The sequence below is a fragment of the Balaenoptera acutorostrata genome, chromosome 11, assembly GCF_949987535.1.
Source record: "Balaenoptera acutorostrata chromosome 11, mBalAcu1.1, whole genome shotgun sequence".
NCBI classification, from domain to species: Eukaryota; Metazoa; Chordata; class Mammalia; order Artiodactyla; family Balaenopteridae; genus Balaenoptera; species Balaenoptera acutorostrata.
This window is the reverse complement of record NC_080074.1, coordinates 65,050,163-65,065,500: the sequence shown is the minus strand read 5'-3', so window position 1 is coordinate 65,065,500 and position 15,338 is coordinate 65,050,163. Positions and strand designations below refer to the sequence as shown.

General features: G+C 40.7%; 1 protein-coding gene across 3 annotated transcripts in view; it reads right to left on the bottom strand.

The window, feature by feature from the left end:
* Positions 1-220: 220 nt before the first annotated feature.
* The window catches only part of LIMA1 (LIM domain and actin binding 1), an 88,146-nt gene continuing 73,028 nt past the window's right edge, over positions 221-15,338 (bottom strand). For 2 of the 3 annotated variants that reach the window (XM_028165827.2, XM_007179344.2), the window contains 4 exons: positions 13,712-13,769; positions 12,063-12,175; positions 4,075-4,208; positions 221-2,571 (listed from right to left, as the gene is read on the bottom strand). In XM_028165827.2, coding sequence (XP_028021628.2) covers positions 1,563-2,571; positions 4,075-4,208; positions 12,063-12,175; positions 13,712-13,769 — 1,314 coding nt within the window. In that variant the 3' untranslated portion in view covers positions 221-1,562. The remainder of the gene's footprint in view (positions 2,572-4,074; positions 4,209-12,062; positions 12,176-13,711; positions 13,770-15,338) is intronic. The other variant, XM_007179345.2, reaches the window with a different exon arrangement.

Sequence of the window (15,338 nt, the reverse complement as noted above, 5' to 3'; positions counted from 1 at the left end):
CAAGTTGCTTTCAATTTTCAAGAAAAATTTGTTTTCTAGGCGGATGAAGCCTAAGATCAGCCCAACACCACCACCTAGTGGTGAGAGGTATACATTGCATGTCTCTTCAATTGATACCCATCAGACCCATCTGCCTTTTCTACCCAAACTGCTAAGGTAAAAGCAGGTCCTGAGAGACTGTAACAATGTAAAATAATAATGGAAAAGGAACATTGAAAAGTTCAAGTGTAAATTAAAAGCTTTATTGAATAAAAATTTTTCAGAGTAAGCAAGACTGTAAGAAAGCAGAATATTTTACATCTCTAAAAAATATCAGAGCTAAATCTCTAAAAATGCAGTATAAAGAAAAGCCTATACCTTAAAACACCTCTCTCCCCCAACATACAATTTGGAATATCAATTATGTACAACAAATGTACTCAAGTTTATATTGTTCCAAAACCTTAATACTAGAAAACCATCTCCCAAAAAAGGCCTAAAACTGGTTTAATTGCACCCTAGGAATACTGTCTGCCATAAAAATCAATACATTTCAGAGCTTATAAGTATTAAAAAACTAGTGTCCCAGAAAGGGGATATCAGAAGTAGAATATAGGGTTTGGGGATCTGAGCTCAAGTGGTTTAAGGCATTTTTTTTTTCTGTTATTCCTCCTTTAAACTCATCACTTTGCTCTAATATGCAACATGGCAAACAGCAATACAAAAGATCTTATAAAAATATTGCAGCTTACAGTAAATTATGAGAAGCACAGATACCACCAGAGAAGAAAGCAATCACTTGGGGGTGTAGTCAAACTCATTGGCAAATACCATAGCTTATTTGGGACACAATGAATCTCTCCAAGCACTAAGGGTGCTCAAAAGGTGCTCCAAAAAGATGGTTATGCTATATCTCAATAATCCAGTTCAGGATGTGGTTTAGAAAGCAGGATGCAATAAATTCCCCATATATATTGGAGCAAGCAATAAATTCCCCATATATATCAGAGTAAGAAAATTAACCTAAATTTTTTTTAAAAAGACTAAATATTTGATCTCTTAACAGAGGAATACTAAACAATAAATTGGTATTCATGTAAAAATATACAAACTGTGCCCTTTATACTAAAGTGCATTCAGTCACAATGTTTAGGCCCCTAAATCCCTTTTGCATGTTTCCTAATTCCACAATTGAATTTTTAGTGTAACAATGTACTACTAATCATCTCTCCATTTCCATATTGTCTTTTGGGAGTACAGTGGAAGCTGGACCATATCAGTTGGAATATCCGCCCCCCATACACACACACACACACACACTCCCAACCCCCAAAAGACCTTAAAGCAGTTGTGTATATCATCATTGCTAAAAGAGAGGATTTAAGTAATGTTATCTAGCATTTAGAATTGGTTCACTTAAGCTGCACAGTATGGGATTTTTTTGAAGCAAGAACTCTTTTCCAAAGTTACTTCCACATAAATTACAGCTCATGCTAAGACAGCTGTTTTGTGCATCACTTTGATAAAGGGCAGCGGCTCACTAACACTAACATAAATTTATGGCCCAGCATCATTGCAATTTGTTATTCCTCATCTTCATCCTCATCATAGTACCGATTTCTCTTTATCTGTTCCTCCACAGAGAGCTCTTTGACTACTTCTCCCTCCCAGAATCCCACATCCTGGGATTTCTGATTCTGAGTAGTGAATTCTTTAGTGGAGGTGTTGTCTGCAAAGCTAGACCAATTTTTAGACTTGGGTTCTAGTGAAGACTGCTGTGTGAGAAGGTTTCTATCACCTTCATCTAAGTTTGCACCATTTTCTATAAGATTTTCACTCCCCATCTCAAAACTGTGAACTTCCTTACTTCTCCTTCCTGCCTCCTCTCCTCTAGATCCCTTGTTTGGCCAGGTTGTTTTTTCCACACTCTCATTCTTCTCGGAGGCGTTGGCATTTTCCATTTGTTTCCTTTCTGCTACTACACCTCCTCCAAACTCCTCACTCTGCTCTGACAAGCTCCAGCCTTTCCTGATAGGTGGGGACAAGGTTTTGGGGCTCTTGACTGAAGAGGTTCGAAATGAAGCTGCTACAGTGAATGGGCGGCTTCTCTCCTTCAGGGAAGAAGTTCGTCTTAGCTTCTTCAGATCCAGATCTACGTCCTCAGGAGCTTCAGGCTTGCTGATTTCATCCTCAGGAGGCCATTTAGGCTTCGATACTTTGATCCCTTCCTCCAAGGCACTTCCTGAACTGCCAAGTTCAGTAGGGGGTGGCCAGGCAATCCTCAACTTCTTGGTTTCAGCTGGCTTGTCTTCTTTCTCCAGCGGGGACGAGGCCTTGGCTTCCATACTTGCAGTCAGCACACCAACCTTAGCAATGGGGGCATCTTCTACCCCTGGGCTCTGAGGGGTCTCCCCTGCATTTGGAAGCTGGGCTGGTCTCTCCAATGTCTCTTCGTTTTCATTTTTGCTTGCCCACAGATCCTTGTGTGGTCTGTGTCCAAAGCCTTCATCATAGTTGCCTTTAGATTTAAAGAGTTGATTGAAGTGAGGCTTGCAATAGATTCTCCCATGTAAAGAGGCATATGTTCCTAGACTGTTGTTTTTAAAAAAAAGAGCATAAAGTTAACAAATCTGTATACTCTTATTTACACCAGTAGGCTGAAACCTGGCAACTCCAGTATTTTCAGAAAATGCTAAGTGAAAAAAATACCTTTAAAAGCACATCAGTCACTGAGGATGTCCTTTTAAGTACATTTGTTTTATTATCCTTATAAAAAACATGCTCAATTCTAGGTCTGAACCTTCACAAGACATTCTTCCACCTGGTACATGCTCCCATTTTCAAGTGATTTCACTCCCCTCTGTCAAAACTGTTGAAAGAGTTACTTCTTCCAGGAAGTCTTCCCTAGGTAATCCCACCTAGCTCTGATCATTCATATATTTCCTAAGTATTTCTAACCTATAACTACGTTTAATGATATTCCTTTGTAAAAAGTTGCGTCTTCTCCCTCCTAGTTTCCCATTCGTGTTATAATTTAAAAGCATGTTTTTACCGGAATGGGTATAATGCTCTGCCAACGCTTGGCACTGAGTAGATGTCAATGACTAAATAAAGGAAAGCTATGGTTAATAGGAGAACGGTGAGCAGTAGCCAGAAGTCGGTCTACCCTAACAGGAATGCTGGACAGGCCTTTAGGACATCTGGTGTCTCTCACAGGGTAACACATTTTAAAGGGGGGTATAAAAACAACAGCATTTCCACAGAAGAAATATAAAAATTCAAAAATTTAGAAAAATGTGCTCTGGAGAAAAAAATACAGTGGGCAGAAAAAGAACCACTGTGTGGAAGTTACAGAGGCACATTTTGGCTCAACAGAAGGGAAAGTTTTCAAGCTAGTGCTAACACTGGAACTAGCTGTAGTGGGGTATTAACCCCCGCAGAAGTGCCACGTGGGTGCCAGGACATCTTTCAACAGTATGCTGGAAAGGGTGCTTGCTCTGGAAGGAAGGCTGGAGGAAATGACATCCTGGTTACTTCCTCCTCCAAGGTTCTATGGTTAAAATGAGTTAATACGGAATATTTCCCCAACTTGCCACATTTATATCCATACTTTGAGTAACTTGGAAGAAATGATACATAATTATTTTCTCAGAAAATAAAATGAAGCAATATACAGAAAAATATATGCCCTTCAGGATCTATTATTATTGCTCTTTTTAGCATATATATAGTGTTTGGGATAATTTCAAGGGCTTCAACAAGTATCCTCTTGGGATTTCTTAACTGTATGATTCTATGATACCAAGGGAAAACATTCTACTAAATTAGGTCACAGGGGCAGTTACCTGCAACTTACATGATTTAAGCTTCAGTCCTAACATGTAAATTAACATGTGAGAGTACCAAGAAGTTCTAAACACCATTATCATTTGATATAAAATGCCTGTCATTAAATGGTACTTTTTACTTTCTTCAGAGGCCCTCAACAGCACACACTATTAGCAGCACAGATTTTAGTACCAGTGTTCTAAAAACCAAAGACTCCCTCTGGAGGTCCAACCACACAGAGAGATAGCTTGTTTTGGTCTGGCTTACCTAAGTTTGTTGTTGCAATAGGAACAACGGAAGCAGCTGATGTGAAACACCTGCTTGTTGGCCAAGAGACGCTCCATCGAGTAGACTGTTTTCTGACATTCCACGCAGGTCTCTCTTGCAGGTGCCTGAAACTTCTAGGAAAAGAAAAGGACAACTTTAGCTAGCAAAGGCAGCGATGAGTTAGTACTCTGCTGAAGTGGGCCCCGGGATTTACTTTGTTATCTAAGGGCTCCCTTACCTGGTCTGTCAATTCTCAGAGGAACACTAAGCCAACTGCAATTCTATCGGTTGACTCTCTCAAGCCAAGAGGCTCTCCTGAATTCCTTACCCAGATTGTCTGGCTGCCATAAGTGCAGCAGCCACTGAGGATGGGTGGAGCTAGGGCTGGACTGCAGAGAAAGGCTTAGACAAACCACCACACACACACACACACAAGTACACACAAAATGATTCCACGCACAGGAAATGAGGAGAAAATACACATACAGAAGAAAGAAGTTTGATGGTTTGATCCAAGTGCCAAATAAGAAGCAGAACAGACTTTTTAAAGACCAGATTCTGAAGGGGGTAACTTTCAAGGAGAGAAAGCATTTGGCTTTGGGAAGTAGGAAAAGACTTTAAACATCTTTTTATTTATTTATTTATTTATTTTATTGAAGTCGAGTTGATTTACCATGTTGTGCCCATCTCTGCTGTACAGCAGTGACTCAGTTATACACATAGAGACATTTTCTTTAATATTCGGAAAAGACACTTTGATAAAGCATCTCTCAGTCCCCTCTGCATATAATCTTGACTGCTCAATCCACTAGACATAGCATTTTTAAATAAAGCAAAATTGACACATAAATGGAACATTTTAAAAGAGACACAAACTATTTTATTAGGATTCCAGAAGAAAGCATAGCCCAATAAAGCTATAGGTTCTATAATCTTTTTTTTTTTTTTAAAGGATTTTCTTTTCTTTTTTATTTATTTATTTATTTATTTATTTATTTATTTATTTATTTATTTATTTATCTATTTTTGGCTGTGTTGGGTCTTCGGTTCGTGCGAGGGCTTTCTCCAGTTGCGGCAAGCGGGGGCCACTCTTCATCGCGGTGCGGGGACCGCTCTTCATCGCGGTGCGCGGGCCTTTCTCTATCGCGGCCCCTCCCGTCGCGGGGCACAGGCTCCAGACGCGCAGGCTCAGCAATTGTGGCTCACGGGCCCAGCTGCTCCGTGGCATGTGGGATCTTCCCAGACCAGGGCTCGAACCCGTGTCCCCTGCATTAGCAGGCAGATTCTCAACCACTGCGCCACCAGGGAAGCCCTATAATCTTTTTAAAACACCAAATGGAGAATAAAACTAATGTACTGGGTAGGCGGGTGAGTCACAATGGGGATTCATGAACTGTTTGTAAAGTGTGGAATATGGGCGGGGTGAGCACAGCTGTTGCTGGTAAACTCAGTCCTAAACTACATAAAGTAGGTTGTATTAGCACTGATGAAAGCTAGAATTCCAAAACCATAAGCTTTTACATGATAAGAAATAGGGCTTCCCTGGTGGTGCAGTGGTTGAGAGTCTGCCTGCCAATGCAGGGGACACGGATTCGAGCCCTGGTCTGGGAGAATCCCACATGCCGCGGAGCAACTGGGCCTGTGAGACACAATTGCTGAGCCTGTGCGTCTGGAGCTGGTGCTCCGGAACAAGAGAGGCCGCGATAGTGAGAGGCCCGCGCACCGCGATGAAGAGTGGCCCCCGCTCACCGCAGCTAGAGAAAGCCCTCGCACAGAAACGAAGACCCAACACAGCCAAAAAAAAAAAAAAAAAGTTACATGGCCACTAGAGGTGGGGGTGAGAAGTCCCTAGGTGTGTGTGACTCTTGACTTGTCCCAACAGAAACAGCTCAACCACTAAATGCAGAAGCAGCTTTAGTTAAGGTGGCCTGGAAGCTCTTTCAGGCACCTTGGTGGCCTCTGCCGCCAAGATCGGTATGGTGGTAAATAATACCATTTAGTCCCAAAGCCCAGGGCCTGAATGGTTAAGGTAAGCCTAAGATAAACCAGCTTATGGGTAAGACAGAATTTTGATTAAAAAATCCGAAAATAGACCCATAAAAAAAATTCAGACTGCTGGTTCACTTGCCACATGATTCACCAGGAAGTAAAGCAAAAATAGGAATGGTGTTCCAAGTAGATTTGGACAGAAAATGAGAGTAGAAAATGGGCATAAAATGGAAGTAAAGGTTAATATTTATAAAAGGGAGTTTAATAAAATTAGTGCTCCCAAATAGCACCAAAGAATTTAAAAATGAAGAAGGAGGGCTGAGTGTTAACAGCAGCCCCTCCATTCCTAGGGTTAGAGTCGAAAAGAAAAAAAGAATCAAAGACCACAGCTACAACTTAAGTTTACCAAGCATAAGGGAGGAATTTAAATATGATCAAATGTTATTGTATTGAATGCTGCTGGCAGATATTAGGGCGTTATTTGGAGCTCAGAATTGTTTTTTCATTTTCTTTTTTTAAAATTTATTTTATTGAAGTATAGTTGATTTACCATGTTGTGTTGGTTTCTGGTGTACAGCAAAGTGATTCAGTTTTTCATATATATAGTCTTTTTCATATTCTTTTCCATTACGGTTTATTACAGGATATTGAGCATAGTTCCCTGTGCTATGCAGTAGGACCTCACTGTAGAATTGTTTTTTCTTTCTCTCTCTTGCTTTTTTTTTTTTTCTTTGGCCACACCTCATGGCTTGTGAGATTGAACCCAGGCCCTCAGCAGTGAGAGTTTGGAGTCCTAACCACTGGACCGCCAAGGAATTCCAAAATTGTTTTTTCTTATATGGATCGACACATCTAACAAGATAGGACCTAAGTGGAGATGTCCTTGCATAATTTAATTAGGTTTCTCTAAAAGGACTAGGTCCTTGTCTAGCAAGCAGGAAATACATTAAAAGGCAGAATAAAATTTGGGTATAATAGTACAATTGGAGCCACTGGAGAGCGGCTGTACAAATCACAATTCAGACAATGTAAAAGTAATAGGACAAATGTATTTACTTATCAGATTGAAAATCTTTTTCAGTTGCAGGATGAATGTTGTATTTATAATACTTAGGAGAATAAGTGCTCATTCTGGTCGCTAAAGACAGAGCAGGAGACAGAAATTTCCCATGGTAGAGGAGGAAATGGGTATTATTCTGCTAAAGGGGACTGGAGGCCTACAGAGCATGCCTCTGTTACACATACACACACACATACACACACACACACAGTAGGAGAAGGGTGCAGCCCAGTGAATAGAAAGGAAAACCTGAGAGAAAGCTGCAAGTTGAGCTCACATTAGGAGGAAAGTGGAAGGCAGGAGCAGAAATTAGGTACCGGGAGCAGGAAGCAGAAGCTGGAAGAGACAAACAGGAACCTTCAATGAATACACAGCATTTGGTGTGCCCTGGAGGGCTTTTTTCTGCAACTGAGCTGAAACTCAGTTACAGACTCATATCCAAGAATAAGACCACATTTTCTTTTTCAAGTAACTCTGCTAATCGTGGCAAAATCAGCCTCACTCACATCTACCTGAGGCTAGATCAGAGTACCAGCTCAGAAAAGAGAGCTTTTATAGCCTTCACCCAAGGAGTGTCTCATTAACAATTCTTCAGTGTCTTTCTACCTCCCACACCTGACCCCGCCCCCCCCCGTGTCTCCCTCTTGAATGGAACCTTCACCCACAACAAGAGAAAAGGCATTCCTCTCCTTAACATCAAATTAATGGACCGCTAGCGCAAATATCTGACTAACCACAAGCTTCTACCTCGCCAGACCTACCAGATTCCCATTATTCCTCTTCCTTTTTTATATACACCCTTTTCAATATTATTTAATGAAGGTTGATGCGGCAGCTGCCCAAGGGCCCTTATAACATCATAAAGACAAGAGGAGCCCAACATGGTAATATGCCAAGTCAGAGTGGCTGTGGCTGTGCATTCCCTTTATTTCCTCTGTCCTGGGCTCTCAGCCACTTTTCTGCAATCGCCCCCATGTCTATTCAGACAGCAGGAAGCACAGTCAGTGCCCAAACCTCTACCGTTATGGTAGGCCTGGCCCACACCCCGCCCAGGCCGTCAGGTAATGCCTGAACTTGCACAGCCACCTTTAAAACACTGCCAATATTAGAATGTCAGACATTTTTTATCTTTCCAATATATTTTTTCAGTTAGTAAGATGTTTTTTCGTCTCCCCTCCCTCACCATTTTTCAAATGTAGAAACTAAGGTACCAGGATGTCAGATGCCTTATAGAAGTTTGCACAGTCAATAAAAGAATTAAGATTAAAACTCAGAATTCCCGACTCACAAACCAATAGAGTATTTTCTCAATTGTCCTGGAATAAATTTCCATAACTAAAGGAAACCCTTTGGGGAAGGGAGCAGATGCTAACTAACCCAAATGAACATAATTTCACCACAGCATTTTGAACAAACCACAGTCTTCACTTTGTTTCAAATTAAAATATGCAGATAATATCTTCAGGATATTCAGGAATGAGTGAGATAATATATAAATAATTGATGTCCCTAAACACTGTCATGTCTTTCCCATCTGAGGGATGTTACAGGCCTTCTGTAGATCAGCATCTACTTAAAGCTTTTTTACAATAAATTTTTACGACTTCATCTACATTCTTTCACTCTCTTGTCTCATAGATATTTTTTAGTCTAATGAAGGCTCCAGTTGGGGTACACGTCTGTGTGTGGGAGGGGAGCAGGTAGCAGCTGGCCATAAATGGCGAAGCTAATTAGCCTTTAGACACAGTGAAATCAAAAGAAAAATCTGTATTGAAGTCAGGCCTCCATTCCTCAGATAGAACACTATAAAAAGCAGTTCATTTCCTCCTTCCAATTTGTACAAAATATCTGGGTAATTAAATTGAAATTCTTCACCATATAGTAAATGGTTGGGCTGGCTCTGAAGAGCCTTAACCCTTCCCCTAGCTTTCTGTGAAACTCTTTATGAAAGCATTTTGGAGATATTCACACCTTAAACAGATCGCTCTACATGTAGAGGAAAGGTTAGTGCTCTGAGAAAGCAGTAATGATGTAGGTAGTGAGAAAAGATTCTAGATGCCCTTCTAGCATAATTCTGGTAGATTTGCAAAACAGCATAACACTGCCTACCCTGTCCATGCAGGAAGGGACAGGGCACAGAGGGTACAGCCTCTCATGCAGGCTGCCATGTTTTCTCTAAACATCCATCAGCAGGACCAGCCTAGGAACCTGGGATAGGGCTATCCTAGACCAGTAGGTGTTCCCAGGGCCAGTCACATCTCCTTCCTTATCCTCCCCCCAGAAACATTTAGGGAGTAACTTATTTCAATGGGAGGACATAAAGCTTAAGAGATCTCTGGGTCTCTTGAGTTGAAAGGTTCTGATCCTTCCGACAGGGCCCACTGAGCTCTAGATCCAGAACACCTATTTTGAGAAGGAACCTGCAACGTCAACTTCATTAGTGCCAAGTCTCATCAACTGAATTATCTGGCCAGTGTTCAAAATAGATAAAATCCTTACTTTTAAAGACCAGTATCATTTGTGGGGTGTTTTTTTGTTTTCTGTATTTTTACTTTATTAAGCTAAAATTTGAAATGAATTGAGTCTTTACCTTAGATGTCCTGTTTTCAATAACACACAGGCACCAAGGAGCAGTTTTACCAGGATGTGTGGGACCCACAAATCTATTCTGAGAGATCAAGTTTATTCTTAGCTGTATGTAATTTCCCAGACTGGAGGAACAACTGCTGTTGCATGGTCTATAGCCACAAGACCAGTTATGCCAGTAGGTCTTCCTATAAACACTAAAGTATCTATATACTTGCCTGCAGAATGTAAAGAGTAACTTTGAGGAAGAGAAAATAAATGGCCTGTAAATAAAGTGGAGATGTGATTGGGTACCACCCCGAGCTCTGTACACCATAACCATTTGAGCTTTGGACCATGGGCAAACATAGGCAGTGAGGCCAGTTTACCCCAGTCTTTATACAATGTTCAAAACCTGAGGTGTATGTATGTCTGGTGCAAGCAGGCTTGTCTGCATTCTACTGCTGAGTGACCAGAGCCAAAGAGGCAGGCATGAATCTGGGGCAGGTACAGAGGGAGCTTTTCCTCCATCTCCTCTCCCTGGTGTGCCAGGAAGACCTAAGTGAGGTGCATTCCTTCGCACACTGCTCCTCAGCTCAGACCCTGGAGTATGAATCAGGAGGAGTCCCAAAGGTCCAACCCAGGACCAGGAGATCTGGCCCAGCAGTCGAGGGAGGGAAGCAAGACTGGACTGAGAATTCAAATATACTTGAGAACAGATTTTAGTTCTTAGATCAGCCACAGAATTTCCCTAGTCCCTCAGTCACACAGAATCCATGGCCAAGTCAGCTTTGTTAGCTGTTCTTCGTCCAGAACCACAACCCAAGGACTCACATCTGGGCAGGGTTGCTGCTGGAGAAGAAATTAACCCCGTGGCATTTGCTACTTTGTTGGACTTCAGATACTGGAAAAAAAAAAAAGTGCTGATGCCAGCATGAGCAGAACTTCGAGGCCAGAAGAGAGGGTCATGTTAAGTACATGTGCAGATTCCATCACGCAGCTCAGTTCTCTCTCCCTCATTTACTTGCTTTCTCTTGCTACTTTCTTCACTTTTTGTTCCTTTCAATAAACCTTACTCCCCTCTTACATCTCTGCTTCCTTTAAAATTTTCATGTTTACCTTCTTCCCCTGACCTCCCCTTTCCTGGATTCTCCCCTTTCCTCCCTTTGTTCCAAACCCTCACCTATGTCTTAACCTCCATCCTTTCTTTGTTTTTTTTTAAATTAATTTTTATTGGAGTATAGTTGATTTACAATGTTGTGTTAGTTTCTGCTGTACAGCAAAGTGAATCAGTTATACATATACATATATCTACTCTTTTTCAGATTCTTTTCCCATCTAGGTCATTACAGAGTATCTCTATCCTTTCTGTGCATTAGAACTTTCATCAAGAGACCAATCATGCCTACAGTTGTGCGATAGAAACATGGCAGATGTGTGCATGAGGTTGAGGCAGTACAAACCACCTTAAAACTAATTCTACCTATTGAGTTTCTCTCAAATGTTAAAACCTTTGAAACAAAACCCAGCTACTTAAGAGAGCACCAGAGGAGGAAGACACTAAAGAAGTATAAGATAAGTTTGTTATTAACCAAGTGGGTAAATCAGCACTGCATTAGCAAAGCATTCAATTAAAACAAGTTAGGTGAGCAGCCTAAAAGAGGTGTTGGATTTTTTTTTATCTTTGTTTATTTTTATGGGAATATTTACTTGTTCATAGAAAGGGAAAATACTGCTTTTAAAAATTAGTGAATGAAAGGAGACCACAGATTGAGTAGCCTAGTAAAATTTTCCTAGGGTACAAACATCTTGGACATTCCTTAACATCTAATATTATAACCTAGTGTAAGTGTTATCTGAATGGCCATTTTTGTAGCAAATGGACTGGCCAACCCCCACTGGAATGCACACATTCTTTCTTTAAATGCGCTGACCACCAATCATGTTATGGTCAAGTTCCTCAGACCAGGGAGCCATTAAATCTTTAACACTGCACATTCCCATCCAATGGGCTGATTTTAACAGATTTTTCATATTGCTCTTTTTATAGGTTTTTACCCATTCATAGATTTATGAATTTGGACTTAACAAGAAAAGAAGTCAGGTTATTTTCTTTAACTTTGGGTTTTCTTTCATGAGCTTTCCAGATTTCAGACTGGAGCGGTATCAGTGAGGCTTCCCACTCCTGGCTCAAACACCTGAGCAAAAGCAGCAAGATTTCCAGGGAAAGTGACTGGCTCAAGTGTGCCCTTATTTGGCATTTTCATCCCCAGGAAAGCAAAAACAGGTTATAATGAACATAAAGATAAAAGATGCAATGAGCTCTACTAGTAAACCAATGTCTACAAGGCTCCAAGAGAAACTGCCATCATACCTTCACTGCTTTGGGAGGAGAACTTTCAGAAAGGCCGGAGGCTCTGGCATCTGGACTTAGTGGCTTGGGATGCACAGGCTGCTGGAACTCACTCTTAACCTGGGAGTTACCTGCTTGAGTTACAAAAGGAAGACATTTTACAGTATCTCAAGGGAAGGCTCAGAAAAGGTTCCTCCCCAAAGCAAATTTTAGGCACCTCCACTAAGGACAGGTCCTTTCAACACCAGGAAGAACACAGCTTTTCTGTTGAAGAAAAGCATTATTCTAATGCTAAAAACTATGCTCTTACGTTCTCTGTTCTCTCACAAGTCAGGGTGTCAACTAAGAGGCTTTCTCACCCTTTGCCACATGCAGCGGGAATCCAAACCACCCTACATAAGGAAACTTCTGCCCTGTAGCATCTGTCATTTTTTAAGGCTGTTTATAGACTTTGATGGCTTTTTGGTAGTTAGTAATCCCAACAACTCCTTCTGGGGCGTTTCAACTGAACTTGGGAAAATGGGGGAATGTGAGGGGAGAAATTTCATAAGATGTGCTCATGTATATGAGTGTGTATAATCTGACACCATCTTTTTGGTCAGTCCTACAGCGAACATCCATGGATGAAGATTATGGAAAAAGACTCCATAAAGTTTTTTTCATAGTCATTGACGTGTCACCTGCATAAGTTAATTTACTGCCAATATATTTGTTTTATGGAAAACTCAGAAGAGGCACAGAGAAGTCATTCACATAGTTGCTAAGGAACCATAAAAGAATCCCTAAAATCTAGAGTTATGTCAACAAAGTACTGAAAGATTAAGGCTTATTTTTCAAAAAAATGTTTTGCAAACCTAGTCAAAACTCAGAAAAATTTCTAGTCCAAGCAAAATGACTGCAAAAGGAATGTTCTTGGATTCAAGCAGCAAGTTTCTAAAATTTTAAGGCAGGGTTTACTAGAGATCTGTTTGGCTGATACTTCAACTTCTTGCTGAGTTTTCAATGTCTAGTAAACTAATTAACCTGAGGAGAAGCTAGAAATCCATATATATTTTAAAAAATAATACACTGAACATCAGAATCAAAAGTGGACATAGTAAATTAAAAAACTAAGGTTTTTGTCTCTGGGAGAAGAGAGGCTCAAAATGATTCCAAAATAGGATGAAAAGGTGATCAAATTCAGCACCCACAGGAAAATGTCTAGAATCTAGCCAGAGGGAGGATTATAGTACATATTTAGATAAATAAGAAAAAGATATTTTTTAAAGGTTACTCAAATACCAATTCTTTATTCCTGTAAATGAATAAAGTCCTTCTTGGCCAACCTTCTATTAAAATGAAACTTCAAAATTATAGTTTTTATAGCATTAACCCTGAAAAGGTTTGGTACAAAAGACAGGATAAGTTCAATGAGAGAAGCATCAAAAGTATTCAGCTGGCCACAAGTTAATCATATTTCATTGAATTTAACTTCTCTCTTAGGCATGGGATGTGTGAAGGGTACTCAAGCATCAGTCCTTAAAACCAAGTGAAAGATCTGATCAGCTACATTACTGGGTTTAATATGTTACACATTCTCAGCACTGACAGAACTGGGGACCACCCCCGCCAACCAAACAGGGGCTAGAGAACAAGACCCTCTTCCACCAGACCTAAGAATGAAAGCTTACGGGAATCATCTTCAGCAGGGGCGGAACGGGCTGCCAGGCTATTCTCAGATGCAGAAACCTAGAAAAAGAAAGGCAGGGTTGGGGGGGTAGGGGGTGGATTAAGAATCACATTAAAAATAAAAGAGCAAACTGCTATTAATGCCATTAAAACCTGCTGACTCCAGTCAGTCACTGGCTGCCTGGGGGAAATAATGGCCCCCAGAACAGCTGAGCATTTAAACAAAAGGGAGCAAAATGTCTTTTACGAGGATATTAACATGCCTCTCAATTACAGAGTAACTCAAATAACAGACTGCAAGCAACTGCCAAAAGTGTGCATTATCTTCCTTTATAAAAGAAGTTCTAAACCATATCTTTGTACTCTCAAAAAAAAAAGGGGGAGTGGGGAGGGTACAAAACAAAACCCCCTATCAGGGAGGGCAAAGCTCCTCACCACAAACCACAACTCGTATAACTATAACTCACTCCAAGGCAAGATAAAGTCTTTACATATAGGAACTATTCTTTTATTTTCCTAACTCCTTATTTCCCAACCAAATGCATTCTGCTGAAACAAGCTTGCTGGTACAGAAGACCTTCTGATAGCTATAAAACAAATTTATCTAAAACCAACCTTTGGTATTATCTTCAAGGTTAGTTTCCCTTTTTAGTTCCAGTCTCAAAATGGCAGTGTTTAACAAGATGGCAAATCTTATGTATAGGTGATTATTTTCCCCATTTGGCATCAAATTTAAATAAAGTACTTTCTACCAGCTCTCTCTCCTTTCTACTGGCCCCTAGGCCATCCTGGTATCTTCCTCCACACTCAAAATCATGAAGGGTCGGGACTGCCCTGCTGGTCCAGTGATGAAGAATCTGCCTTCCGATGCAGGGGATGCGGGTTTGATCCCTGGTCAGGGAACTAAGATCCCACATGCCGCGGGGCAACTAAGCCCGTGCGCCCCAACTACTGAGCGTGCGTGCTCTAGAGCCTGCGCGCCACAACTAAAGAAGCCCACGCACTGCAACGGAAAGACTCCACATGCCGCAACAAAGATCCCACGTGCTGCAACTAAGACTCAGTGCAGCCAAATAAATAATAAATAAATAATATTAGAAAAAAAAAAAAAAGAAAGAAATGCAGAGAACTTCTAGTGAGGTTATGAGGAAGGAATTTCCCTCCCCCCAAAAAAAATCATTAAGGGTCAAGAGGTGACCCAATGTGCACTCCTCGTGAATATTCTTTCATTCAGATGTCAGGGATTTTATGGGTGATGCTGAGTGTTTATATCAGGATGTCTAATGTACTGAATAAATTTACAATGGAGATTAAGTTGTTGGCTGACTGCAACGTGGTCATTTTTTTCCCTTTATTCTCTGTTCATTACAGGAGTTCTGACATGGTATAAAACAAACCAGTATAATAACAGTTAACATTTATTAAATGCTTACTATGTTCCAGGTATTGGAATGACCACTTTACATGCATTATTTCATTTAATGATACGAAATAAATTTTCTGAAAGTTGTGCATGGCCATAAAAAGCTCTTCAATTCTTGCTAAATTAGGAGGTGCACCCATCCCAGGATGTCCTTCTTTCACCTCCAATTTAGTCACCTTGAACCTGCAGGGTAAACTTAATGCCAA